Source organism: Hemitrygon akajei, chromosome 13, assembly GCF_048418815.1.
Source record: "Hemitrygon akajei chromosome 13, sHemAka1.3, whole genome shotgun sequence".
NCBI classification, from domain to species: Eukaryota; Metazoa; Chordata; class Chondrichthyes; order Myliobatiformes; family Dasyatidae; genus Hemitrygon; species Hemitrygon akajei.
The window spans coordinates 108,870,051-108,884,299 of record NC_133136.1 but is presented as its reverse complement, the minus strand read 5'-3'; the positions used below and the strand labels follow the sequence as shown (position 1 = coordinate 108,884,299).

Sequence of the window (14,249 nt, the reverse complement as noted above, 5' to 3'; positions counted from 1 at the left end):
CTAGGGGTCCAAGTCCATAGCTCCCTGAAAGTGCTACACAGATTGAGGCATGTGGCGTGCTGATTGAGGAATTTAGTTTGAGAGTCGGGAAGTTCTCTCGTGCTTTAGATAGATCACATCTGGAGGATTGTATTCAGTTCCGCTTTTCATATTGTAGGGAAGGTGTGGAGACTTTGGAAAGGATGCATAAGAGGTTACCGAAATGCTGCTTTGATCAGGAGATGTGCTATAAAGAGAGGTTGGAGAAACTTGGGTAGTTTTCTCTGGAGAGGCAGAGGATGAGAAGCAACCTGATAGAGGTTTAGAGGATCATTAAGGCATAGGCAGATGGACAGTATCTTTTTTTGCAGGGCTATAATGTCTAATGTCAGAGGTCATGTATTTCAGGTGAGAGGGTGTAAGTTGAAAGGAGATATGCAGGGCATGTTTTGTACAGAAAGTGTGGTGGATGATTGGAATATGCTAGAAGGGGTAGTGGTGGAGGCAAATACAACAGTGGCATTCAAGATACTCTCAGATTGGTACATGAATGTGCAGGGAATTGAACAATATGGACTATGTAGGCTGAAGGGATCAGTTTAGATGGGCAGTTGATTACTAATTTAGTTAGTTTTGTACAACATTGTGGATCATTGTGTGCCAGACTACTCTATGTTCTATGTGTGTTCCAAGAAAAGATGTTCTGGAACACTTTTAGCAGAAGTATATATTAACTGTCAGGTTTAGGGGTGAGAAATTCCTTTTGATATTAGTAACGCTGTTTCCAAGATCTCAATTTCTAATAATAACATAATTTGGTATGTACTTATATTCAATAACATGCTTTGATCACAGGCAGAATGAGTCTTAATCTACAATATTGTTTACTAATTTAAGTATACAATAAAACGTAGGCACCGGTTAATTAATGCAGGTGTGCAAATGTGTTCTGAAGAGATACCAATGCAGAAGGAATGGTGACATCCAGTGCTCAGAATCACTAGACTTAGTACAATCAACATCTTCAGCAATACCTGTCCGAGGATGAAAAACTAGTTCCTCTAACTGCTTCAACAGAAGCACAAATTCAAACAACTGCGGTTAGCACAACTTCCTTGCACATGAACAATAAGGACCAGGGATGATGTCACACTGTCGGAATGCCATCTTTCAGATTAGAGAAGTAGCACCTTCTGCCTTCTATGGTGTATACGAAGCTGCATCAAAAAGCAAATAAATTCTTGGCATGTTGACTGATAATTATGCTTAAAATGGCTTTACTTAACCAACAGTTTATTTGGTCAATCTCCTTTTTCTATCTGTGAGCAGTTTGTGCATGAACTGCCCTCTGAGTTCTCAGTATTTATGTGGCTAACCTTATTTACGTTTGTGACAGTAAATACATTACAAACAATGGCCAGGATTATTGCTCACACACTAACAATTCCCTTGTAGCAATAAAGGGAAATTGCCTTCTTAAATCCTGTCGTCCCTTCCTTTCAATGCTCTTGGGTAAGAAAATACAGAATTTAGACTCAGTGATGAGAAAAGCAGCAAGATACTTCAACAGGTCAGAGAACATGCAACGTGGAGGGAATCTTGCAGGTCCTCAAACTCTCACTGCCCTTGGTTCTTTGATATGATAGAGGCTGTTAGGAATTCTGCCAACAAGACTGTTTAAGCAAAACTTCTTTAACTGGAAGAAAGTTTTTTATTTCCAATAAAAAATGCTAAGTGAAATTGAGTGCCCCAGAGTATTGTACATGGGCCTAATTTCCCAGAGTTATCCATCTGTAGTAAAACATATTCCATAGAAAATAACTTGTATTTATACATCACTTCTAACATATTAATATGCTTGAGGGTCTGATAGGAGCATTAAGGGACACAAATGTGACTCCATGCTACAGAAAGATACCCAAATACTTCTAGAGAGATAGGGAGGTAGAGAAACTTGAGGAGAGAATTGTAGAGTTTAGAAGCTGGGCTGCAAATAACCAATGACAGTCTGACTGGTTGCGTCACCACCTGGTAATGCAGTTCCAATGCACAGGATTGAAAAGAAGCTGCAGAGGGTTGTAGGCTCAGCCAGCTCCAACAGGGACAACATCCTCCCCACCATCGAGGACATCTTCAAAAGACAATACCTTAGGAAAGGCGGCATCCATCATTCAGGACCCTCACCATCAAGGACAGGCCGTCTTCTCAATATTGCGATCAGGGAGGAGGTACAGAGGCCTAAAGCCATACACTCAACATTTTAGGAGCAGCTTCTTCTGCCATCAGATTCTGAATGGCCTATGAACCCATGGACACTGACTCACTATTTTGCTCTCGTTTTGTACTTCAAGGGATGATTGATAAGTTCATGGCCTAAGGTAGAAGGAGCCAATCTTAGAAAACCTAGCACATTTATTTTTCAACATAGTCCTCTCCTACATTTACACACTTAGTCCAGTGGTCGTGGAGCATACGGATCTTGGACATCCAGAAAGTGTCCACAGCAGGGGTGATTGATAAGTTCATGGCCTAAGGTAGAAGGAGATGAGTTATACAGCTCTTGTTACATGCACACGCAGTTCAACTCTTTGGGTGATTATGCAGAACGTTTGAAGTTAATAACATCAGTTAATAACCCATCGGGTGATTGATAGGATCGTGGTCTAAGGTAGAAGGAGATGAGTTATTAACTTCAAACTTTCTGCATAATCACTCAAGGAGTTGAACTGCATGTGCATGTAACGAGAGCTGTATAACTCATCTCCTTCTACCTTAGGCCACGAACTTATCAATCATCCCTGCTGTGGGCACTTTCTGGAAGTTCAAGATCCGTATGCTCCACGACCGCTGGACTAAATGTGTAAATGTAAGAGGGGACTATGTTGAAAAATAAATGTGCTAGGTTTTCTAAAATTGGCTTGTTCTACCTTAGGCCACAAACTTATCAATCACCCCTCGTTTATATTTATCCATCTGCCTGCCTATCTATTTTTTTATATTTCTTATTGTAACTTCTATTTTTTAATGTATTGCACTGTAGCTCCTGCAAAATAACAAATTTCATTACATAATTTGGTGATAATAACCCTGATTCAGTTTATAAATGCAGGAATTTGGAGAGGGCAGGCAGCAGCAGGAGCAACACAGAGACTGAGCTGGCGGGATGGGTTGGAAGGATTTGCACGGTCAGTGGAGCAAGAAATGGATTCTGGTCAACATCAGAGCAGAGAAAAAGCTGAAAGTGAAAATGAGGATTTCATGACTTGAAGATACATTATGTGACAGTCTGCACAGGACTCATATGACCTAGACTGAGTTAAAATATGAAGAGTACAGATAGCAGAGGTTTTGATGAAGAAATATTTATTTAAGATGGAAGATAACCTGGCTCAAAGAAGAATTGAGTGGGCATTTCTAAGAATGGCTCTTATCCTTAAAGCAGTTTACAACTTCATGACATCCCAAAACACTTTAAAAACAATGAAGTACCTTTGGAATCTGTCTCTGCAGTGATGCAGTCTAAACATATAAACATGGACGAGGGTTTTAGCATCAGATGAACTGGGTAGTGACACAGAACTGGTAACAGGATTTAACAAAGTAGTAAATATGCGAAGGAAAATGTAGCTCAGTCAAACACACAACACCTACAGTATGATTGTGAAAGATTCAAGTGGATCCATCTTCAGGTGTTTTTGAGAGATAGCCTGAATTTGTGGCTCGGACAATAGGCCCTCGGTTTTGCCTTTCCACCATTTAGCTATAGAAAACTAATATTCGTTCATTAGAAATGTGAGAAATCTGATCAATTTAAGATAGGAGAGCAATTGGAAGTGAGAGTAGTGAAGAAGAGCTGATGTCCTTTAAATGGAGGAAAGGATTGGGATAATAAGTAGGCCAAGGATAGATGCCTAGGATCTATTCATTACAATTTGAACAAAAATAAAAGATGAAGTTCATTTTTAAGCAAAGTGATCAGTGGTCATAGTGCTGCTAAACTAGTTGGTGATTAGGGTTTTGGCAGTTGGCTCGAGAACCAAATGGTTGAAGGGAAGTAGCTGTTCCTGAAACTGGTAGTGTGGGACTTCAGGCTTCTGTGCCTCCTGCCTAATGATAGCTGCAAAAAAGATTGTCTGGTCCGAATGGTGGGGAGCTTTGATGATAGATACTGCCTTCTTTAGGCAGAGCTTCCTGTAGATTCTATTGATGGTGGGGATTGATGAGTCCTCGATGTATTGGGCAGGAATCCATGATGCAACCAGTCGGGACAGTTTCAACTGTATACCTGTAGAAGTTTGTTAGACCATTAGATAAGCACCTGAATTGTTATGGCATGGAAGATGCTGAACTAAGTGGTAAATGGGATTAGTGTACCAGGGTGTTTGATGCGCAGCATTGACATGATGGGCTGAAGAGCCTCGTTGCTCTATGCCTTTAGGAGCCTTATTCAATTCAGCCCCACGGCTGATTTACCACTCACCACACCGAGAGCATGTAGGAACCACGTAGGGCAACGTTCCTACTCAGTTTCTTTAAAGCTGCACGGACCAACCATTGCTCCAAGCAGGACGTTTTTACACAGCCTGAAAACTTTGCGACACTTTATTAAAACATTATATTAAAGAAAATTTCAGCTGCACAGCAACAACGGCTATGTGCGCAGGAGCATTTCAGTTACTGCATGGCTGTACACCTGCGCAGTTTAGAGGGAATAATGTATTTAGTGGTCTACAATGCAGCTGGTAGAAACACTAACTATGATCACATCCAGAAGTCTTTAAGTCATTGCAAAATTATCCAAACATATGCTTTACAAGTGAAAAATTATGCAATATTTCCTTGTACTGTCACTAATATTTTGACCCAACAGTGGACTGTTTTGATAGTGTCAGAAACCAAAAAAGAGTCAAACTTGAATGCCAAATAAGGTTGCTTAAAAAGGAATTGCCTTTTTAGAGAACAAAATTATGACAAGAAATGTTGCCATTATATTTATAAATATGTAACATCAATTCCTTTGTAGAATTATAGTAAACTGGAGCAGTCATGTTGTTCTCTCAGAGAGAGATGTACACCTGTCAGAGATGTACATTGAGGTTTTATTAAATCCTGTTCATCTTCATTTTTAAGTGTAGTATTGCCTCTGATATTGGGCAAATTTTCCTCAACCTCTTCAATTCAGATATTGACCAATGGAATAAGGTAATTGAGCAGCTGGGAACACCTTCCCCAGAGTTCATGAAGAAACTTCAACCCACTGTCCGTAACTATGTGGAAAACAGGCCCAAGTACACGGGACACTCTTTCCCCAAGCTCTTTCCAGACTGCCTCTTCCCAGCTGACTCTGAGCACAATAAGTTAAAAGGTAAGGCACAGGAAGTAAGTACTAGTCTTTCTGCATTGTAAAGACAATTTGGCTTGTGGAAAACAAGAACACAAGCAGAAGCTAGAAATATTTGAACTGATACTGAATTGTGTTGCACAAACTTAAGTGGTTTTAAATTTGTTCTTGTATCCATTTTATGTTCACCACCTTCTCATTACTTCATCCTCCAACGTTGCTACTATTCGCAACTCTGTACATTATTGTTGGTTGGTAAATTCTATAGACTTGCAGCTAATGTTGGTGAGCATGCATGATTTATCACAATATAATGAAATGACAAGCTTAAATAAAGAACGTTGTACACATACAATGGGAACACCATCAGCTTTCTGTATTGTTCTTCATCAAATCTAAGGTGAATGCAGAGATGTAATATAGTTTTATAGAGGGTTGAAGATTTTTTTAAATTGCAGATACTGAAAATCTAACATAAAACCAAAATAATTATTGGAAATGCTCAGCTGGTCTGGGTCGTATCTCTGGGAAGGGAAACAGTTACATTTCTGTTTGAAGGCCCTTTGTCAGACCTGAAGCTATAACTATGTTTCTCTTCCTACAGATACGACCTGACCTGCTCAACATTTCCAGCATTTCTGTTTTTATTTTATAGAGTGCTGTTAGCTTCTCAAAGGTTCACCCTTAACATGTGCTCTGGTGCTGGGGATTTTGACACCAGGATCCACAGTGATGAAGATCCATAGGAAAGATAGTTTGATGAATGAAAATGGGCTTCTGAGGATTAGGCCTGAGACAAAGACCCTAACATCAGCCATTAAACAATCCCCTTTTAAAGGAGGCCAGAGGCAAGGTTTAAACCTGCTCATGGTGCAGGTGCCAACGGCAGTTGGTCAGTGGGGCATCATCCCCTGCTCCTCACACCCACATGCCCTTGCTCCCCACATTGAACTCAGTTCCTCTCACAGGTGGCCATAGTAGTACAGTATTGGATGATTCCTTCTCAATGTATATCTGAGTTGGAATACAGAGGGCCATAACCCACTCTACTGCATTCCCACTAGCAAAGTAGGTATGAGAAATTCCCGCCCTACCATCGGAGGTTTTGAATTGTGGTTGTGCGTGGAAGAGAAATTAAAGCTGTATCAATTGCGGGTTTTAGTAAGCTTTTAAATGAGGGAAATTAAACTAGAGATTAAATTACAAACCAAAAGGGTGGCACCACTATCGTAGCCTGTCCTCAGAGTACCAGTGAGCCATGACCTCTTGTATTGAGCAGTGGTGCCCTGGGGAAGAGGTGCTGGCTGTCCACTCTGTCTATTCCTGTGAATGCTCCTTCCTTCTCCTACAGCTAAAGGGGATATGGGATGGTAGTTTAATGGACTACTGTAAATTGAAGGGAGAGGCAGAATCCAGGGAGAATTTGAGGACAATAAAGAATCGGATTAATATCATATTCGTGTAAATACTGTGCGTAATTGAAACCAAGTGCAGGCTTCCTGTAGGCAAGTTTCTGTGATGTATAGAATCTAGGAATCTAGAGGCAGTTTGGTGACATGGACAACATATTGGTTAAAGTTCGGGAAACATTATCAGTGCAATGTGTTTTGCAGCCAGCCAGGCCAGAGACCTCCTGTCCAAGATGTTAGTAATTGACCCTGCCAAACGGATATCGGTGGATGAAGCCTTACAGCACCCATACATTAACGTATGGTATGACCCAGCCGAAGTTGAGGCGGTAAGTCCTGTTGCTTCTGTTCTCCAGGAATCAGAATCCCATTCATTGTAGCTCAGAGAGTTTACAAAAGGCAGGCGAGCAAGGTGACTTATCTCCGAATAAACATTAAGCACTTTAAGAATCCCAAGGAAAAGGCAAGGTATTTGTTACTGTATTAATGTACTTTTAATTGAATTTTGATTTCTTTTTAAAATGTTCCTTTCAATTAATAATTTAAATTTATTTGCATTTGATTGTCCATGGCGTTTAAATGATCCAAAAGTATTTATCAGCAGCTACCTGCCTGGGGCTATCAGGGCAATCTGAGAGGAGGGCTGCATCTTGGAGCCTGGTCCATCTTGTGGGAGGCCTCTTGGACACTGAGGGAATAGCCAACAACGTTAGAAAAAGTTAGTATGGACAGGAACTGCCTGTAGCAAACCTGGGCAGCAGAACTGGATCCAAATCTCTAGCCCAATATGTGTCCATTTATGTTGTCCTTCCAGTAGTAAATATATTTAAATTCCAAGGGTATAATCAGTTGACACTAGGGAGAAAACACCATCTAGCAATCACGTTTGTGTCATTTTGAACTGAATATCATTGAAACTTTAATCAGATGCAGGTTCATAGTAGCACAATAAAGTCAAGAAGCAATTAGGAAAATGTTGCTCAATACAACTACTTATCCTTTATTTAAAAGTCTTTGCTTTGCAATTCTATAGTCAGTTCTAATCAGAAACATATTTGGGAGAATGTTCAAGGGACAACCAGGGTTCAATGATCTGAGAACTTTCTTTTGCTTACAAATTCAATTATATTTATTATACAAATAAATTCTTCCACTGGACACCAAGAGATCATGTCCTATTCTTCTTGTTTTGTGTTGTCTCACAGGTACAGAATTCAGTGCCATTATAGACAATAGACAATAGGTGCAGAAGTAGACCATTCGGCCCTTCAAGCCTGCACCGCCATTTTGAGATCATGGCTGATCAACTACTATCAATACCCGGTTCCTGCCTTGTCCCCATATCCCTTGATTCCCCTATCCATAAGATACCTACCTAGCTCCTTCTTGAAAGCATCCAGAGAATTGGCCTCCACTACCTTCCGAGGCAGTGCATTCCAGACCCCCACAACTCTCTGGGAGAAGAAGTTTTTCCTTAACTCTGTCCTAAATGACCTACCCCTTATTCTCAAACCATGCCCTCTGGTACTGGACTCTCCCAGCACCTGGAACATATTTCCTGCCTCTATCTTGTCCAATCCCTTAATAATCTTATATGTTGCAATCAGATCCCCTCTCAATCTCCTTAATTCCAGCGTGTACAAGCCCAGTCTCTCTAACCTCTCTGCGTAAGACAGTCCAGACATCCCAGAATTAACCTCGTGAATCTACGCTGCACTTCCTCTACAGCCAGGATGTCCTTCCTTAACCCTGGAGACCAAAACTGTACACAATACTCCAGGTGTGGTCTCACCAGGGCTCTGTACAAATGCAAGAGGATTTCCTTGCTCTTGTACTCAATTCCCTTTGTAATAAAGGCCAACATTCCATTAGCCTTCTTCACTGCCTGCTGCACTTGCTCATTCACCTTCAGTGACTGATGAACAAGGACTCCTAGATCTCTTTGTATTTCTCCCTTACCTAACTCTACACCGTTCAGATAATAATCTGCCTTCCTGTTCTTACTCCCAAAGTGGATAACCTCACACTTATTCACATTAAACGTCATCTGCCAAGTATCTGCCCACTCACCCAGCCTATCCAAGTCACCCTGAATTCTCCTAACATCCTCGTCACATGTCACACTGCCGCCCAGCTTAGTATCATCAGCAAATTTGCTGATGTTATTTTCAGTGCCTTCATCCAAATCGTTGACGTAAATTGTAAACAGCTGTGGTCCCAATACCGAGCCCTGTGGCACCCCACTAGTCACCACCTGCCATTCCGAGAAACACCCATTCACCGCTACCCTTTGCTTTCTATCTGCCAACCAGTTTTCTATCCATGTCAATGTCTTCCCCCCGATGCCCTGAGCTTTGATTTTACCGACCAATCTCCTATGTGGGACCTTATCAAATGTCTTCTGAAAATCGAGGTACATTACATCCACTGGATCTCCCCCGTCTAACTTCCTGGTTACATCCTCAAAAAACTCCAACAGATTAGTCAAGCATGATTTACCCTAGGTAAATCCATGCTGGCTCGGCCCAATCCTATCACTGCTATCTAGATATGCCACTATTTCATCCTTAATAATGGACTCTAGCATCTTCCCCACCACCGATGTCAGGCTGACAGGTCGATAGTTCTCTGTTTTCTCCCTCCCTCCTTTCTTAAAAAGTGGGATAACTAGCAAACTTCCCTGCAAAAATGTTAGTACCGCTCCAGTTCAGATCCCACCTTCCCTGGAACACTGGGAGAAAGTCGCAACCAGATATAGGTAGAACTACAAAATAGAGAGTTTCAATATTTTACAAATCGCTGGGCGAGGATTACATACTATAGATATATAATTACATGATAATTCTTTGGCTTTGCAACATGATCTCGCCTTTTGGAGTACTCACTACTCCTGATTTTTTTAATTTTCTAGACCACAGGTCATGATTTGTATGCTTACTGCCTTTCAACTTCCATGAAAGAATCAGAATCAGGTTTAATATCACTGGCATATGTCATGAAATTTGATGTTTTGTAGCAGTAATACAATGTAATTCAAAAATTAAAAGCTATAAATTACAATAAGAAAGAAATATATAAAAATAAATTAAATATCTTTGCAAAAAGAGAGCAAAATAAGAAAAAAATAGTGAGGTAATGTACATGGATTCATTGTCCATTCAGAAATCTGATGGCGGAAGATTCTTAAAATGTTGAGTGTGTGTCTTCAGGCTCCTATATATCCTCCATATTGGTAACAATGTGAAGAGTGCAAACCCTGGGTGGTGGGGGCCCTTAATGATGGATGCAGCCTTTTTGAGGCACCCCTCGATGCTGAGGGGGCTAGTCCCCATGGTGGAGATGGCTGTCTGCAACCTTCTGTAGCTTCTTCCCTTACAACCAATTAGAATGCTCTCCATGGCCAGTTAGAATGCTCTCCACGGCCAGTTAGAATGCTCTCCACGGCCAGTTAGAATGCTCTCCATGACCAGTTAGAATGCTCTCCATGACTAGTTAGAATGCTCTCCATGACCAGTTAGAATGCTCTCCATGACTAGTTAGAATGCTCTCCATGACCAGTTAGAATGCTCTCCATGACTAGTTAGAATGCTCTCCACGGCCAGTTAGAATGCTCTCCACGGCCAGTTAGAATGCTCTCCATGACCAGTTAGAATGCTCTCCATGACTAGTTAGAATGCTCTCCACGGTACATCTGTAGGAATTTGCTAGTTTTTGGTGATATACCTAATCTCCTCAAACTCCTAATGAAACATAGCTGGTGTTGTGCCTTTCTTTGTAATTACATCAATGTATTGAGCCTAGGATAGATCTTCAGAGTTGTTCATACCCAGGAAATTGAAACTGCTCACCCTTCTCACTGCTGGTCCCTCAATGTGATCTTCAACTTCCCCTTCCTTGAAGTCCACATCATTTACCTGGTTTTGTTGACATTGAGTGCCAGGTTGTTATTTCAACACCACTCAACCAGCTGATACAGTGCCTATAAAAAGTATTTACCTCGCTTGGAAGTTGTCGTGTTTTATTATTTTACAACATTGAATCACAATGGATTTAATTTGGCTTTCTTGACACTAAACAACAGAAAAAGACTCTTTCGTGTCAAAGTGAAAACAGATCTCTACAAAGTGATCTAAATTAATTACAAATATAAAATACAAAATAATTGATTGCATAAGTATTCACCCCTTTAATATGACACACCAAATCATCACTGGTGCAGCCAGTTGGTTTGAGAAGTCACATGATTAGTTAAATGGAGATCACTGTGTGCAGTCAAGGTGTTTCGATTGACTGTAGTAAAAATACACCTGTATCTGGAAGGTCCAGCTGCTGAGGGCTACATTGGATGATGGATGTGTAGCATACATGTCAGCTGCAGAAAGTAATTTAAAAATGCTGGATGGTGAGCAAGCTCAGGCCCTCAGGATATGTAGTCGTGCCTTCAGAACATCACCTGTATCAGCTCTTCAAGTCGACATGGGGGAAATGCCATTAAGATTTAGAAGAATAAAGCTAATGCTACATTACTGGGTTAACATCATGGGACATAACTATTCACATCCAGCTAAAGCTATATTAAAATAACCATATAACCATATATAACAATCACAGCACGGAAACAGGCCATTCTGGCCCTCCTAGTCCGTGCCGAACTCTTAATCTCACCTAGTCCCACCTACCCGCACTCAGCCCATAACCCTCCACTCCTTTCCTGTCCATATACCTATCCAATTTTACCTTAAATGACACAACTGAACTGGCCTCTACTACTTCTACAGGAAGCTCATTCCACACAGCTATCACTCTCTGAGTAAAGAAATACCCCCTCGTGTTTCCCTTAAACTTTTGCCCCCTAACTCTCAAATCATGTCCTCTTGTTTGAATCTCCCCTGCTCTCAATGGAAACAGCCTATTCACGTCAACTCTATCTATCCCTCTCAAAATTTTAAATACCTCGATCAAATCCCCCCTCAACCTTCTACGCTCCAATGAATAGAGACATAACTTGTTCAACCTTTCTCTGTAACTTAAGTGCTGAAACCCAGGTAACATCCTAGTAAATGGTCTCTGCACTCTCTCTAATTTATTGATATCTTTCCTATAATTCGGTGACCAGAACTGTACACAATATTCCAAATTTGGCCTTACCAATGCCTTGTACAATTTTAACATTACATCCCAACTTCTGTACTCAATGCTCTGATTTATAAAGGCCAGCGTTCCAAAAGCCTTCTTCACCACCCTATCTACATGAGACTCCACCTTCAGGGAACTATGCACTGTTATTCCTAGATCTCTCTGTTCCACTGCATTCCTCAATGCCCTACCATTTACCCTGTATGTTCTATTTGGATTATTCCTGCCAAAATGTAGAACCTCACACTTCTCAGCATTAAACTCCATCTGCCAATGTTCAGCCCATTCTTCTAACCGGCATAAATCTCCCTGCAAGCTTTGAAAACCCACCTCATTATCCACAACACCTCCTACCTTAGTATCATCGGCATACTTACTAATCCAATTTACCACCCCATCATCCAGATCATTTATGTATATTACAAACAACATTGGGCCCAAAACAGATCCCTGAGGCACCCCGCTAGTCACCGGCCTCCATCCCGATAAACAATTATCCACCACTACTCTCTGGCATCTCCCATCTAGCTACTGTTGAATCCATTTTATTACTCCAGCATTAATACCTAATGACTGAACCTTCTTAACTAACCTTCCATGTGGAACTTTGTCAAAGGCCTTGTTGAAGTCCATATAGACTACATCCACTGCCTTACCCTCGTCAACATTCCTCGTAACTTCTTCAAAAAATTCAATAAGGTTTGTCAAACATGACCTTCCACGCACAAATCCATGCTGGCTACTCCTAATCAGATCCTGTCTATCCAGATAATTATAAATACTATCTCTAAGAATACTTTCCATTAATTTACCCACCACTGATGTCAAACTGACAGGTCTATAATTGCCAGGCTTACTTCTAGAACCCTTTTTAAACAATGGAACCACATGAGCAATACGCCAATCCTCCGGCACAATCCCCGTTTCTAATGACATCTGAAAGATCTCCATCAGAGCTCCTGCTATCTCTACACAAACTTCCCTCAAGGTCCTGGGGAATATCCTGTCAGGACCCGGAGATTTATCCACTTTTAAATTTCTTAAAAGCGCCAGTACTTCCACCTCTTTAATTGTCATAGGTTCCATAACTTCCTTACTTGTTTCCCACACCTTACCCAATTCAATATCCTTCTCCTTAGTGAATACCGAAGAGAAGAAATCGTTCAAAATCTCTCCCATCTCCCTCGGCTCCACACATAGCTGACCACCCTGATTCTCTAAAGGACCAATTTTATCCCTCACTATCCTCTTGCTTTTAATATAACTGTAGAAACCTTTCGGATTTACTTCCACCTTATTTGCCAAACCAAACTTGTATCTTCTTTTAGCTTTTCTAATCTCTTTCTTAAGATTCCTTTTACATTCTTTATATTCCTCGAGCAATTCCTTTACTCCATGCTGCCTATATCTATTGTAGACATCCCTCTTTTTCCGAACCAAGTTTCTAATATCCCTTGAAAACCATGGCGCTTTCAAACCTTTAACCTTTCCTTTCAACCTAACAGGAACATAAAGATTCTGTACCCTCATAATTTCACCCTTAAATGACCTCCATTTCTCTATTACTTCCTTCCCATAAAACAACTTGACCCAATCCACTCTCTCTAAATCCCTGCGCATCTCCTCAAAGTTAGCCTTTCTCCAATCAAAAATCTCAACTCTAGGTCCAGTCCTGTCCTTCTCCATAATTATATTGAAGCTAATGCTATTGTGATCACTGGACCCGAAGTGCTCCCCAACACATACATCTGTCAGCTGACCTATCGCATTCCCTAACAGGAGATCCAACACTGCCCCATCTCTAGTCGGTACTTCTATGTATTGTTGCAAAAAGCTATCCTGCACACATTTCACAAACTCTAAACCATCCAGCCCTTTTACAGAATGAGCTTCCCAATCTATGTGTGGAAAATACTGCTGGGAACATAATAATTCAAATTATAATAGCTTTGGATGGATCGGGGATGCAGCAGCACAAAAATATGGTCTACACGAGCTGGAACATAGCCCTACAGTTCCATTATCTGATGTTCCTCCATGGCTCTTTACAATACCTACAGTGGACATAAACCTGCAACAACTTTTAAAAAAGAAGTCTTAACTGTGGAATCAAACTGATAATACAAGAATATATAGACCTGTATTTTAGAAATGAACTTGTAATATTTGCGGATTGATCAAAAGACCCTAGGTCTGGCCACACAGGTATTGCAGTCTACATTCCTCAGTGCAAAACTAACATTAGGAAAAGAACATCAAACCATTTATCAGTATATACAACAGAATTAATGGCAATACTGAGTACATTATCTTGGATATAAGAAAATAATGTCAAAAAGGCTGTAATTTGTTCAGACAGTTTGTCTGCATTAACCTCTATCACA

General features: G+C 40.7%; 1 protein-coding gene across 17 annotated transcripts in view; it reads left to right on the top strand.

Annotated features, from left to right (window-relative positions):
* LOC140738120 (mitogen-activated protein kinase 10) overlaps positions 1 to 14,249 on the top strand; it is a 272,553-nt gene that overhangs the window by 224,698 nt on the left and 33,606 nt on the right. For all 17 annotated transcript variants that reach the window (XM_073065258.1, XM_073065257.1, XM_073065255.1 and 14 more), the window contains 2 exons: positions 5,162 to 5,344; positions 6,934 to 7,058. In XM_073065258.1, the coding sequence (XP_072921359.1) occupies positions 5,162 to 5,344; positions 6,934 to 7,058 (308 nt within the window). The remainder of the gene's footprint in view (positions 1 to 5,161; positions 5,345 to 6,933; positions 7,059 to 14,249) is intronic.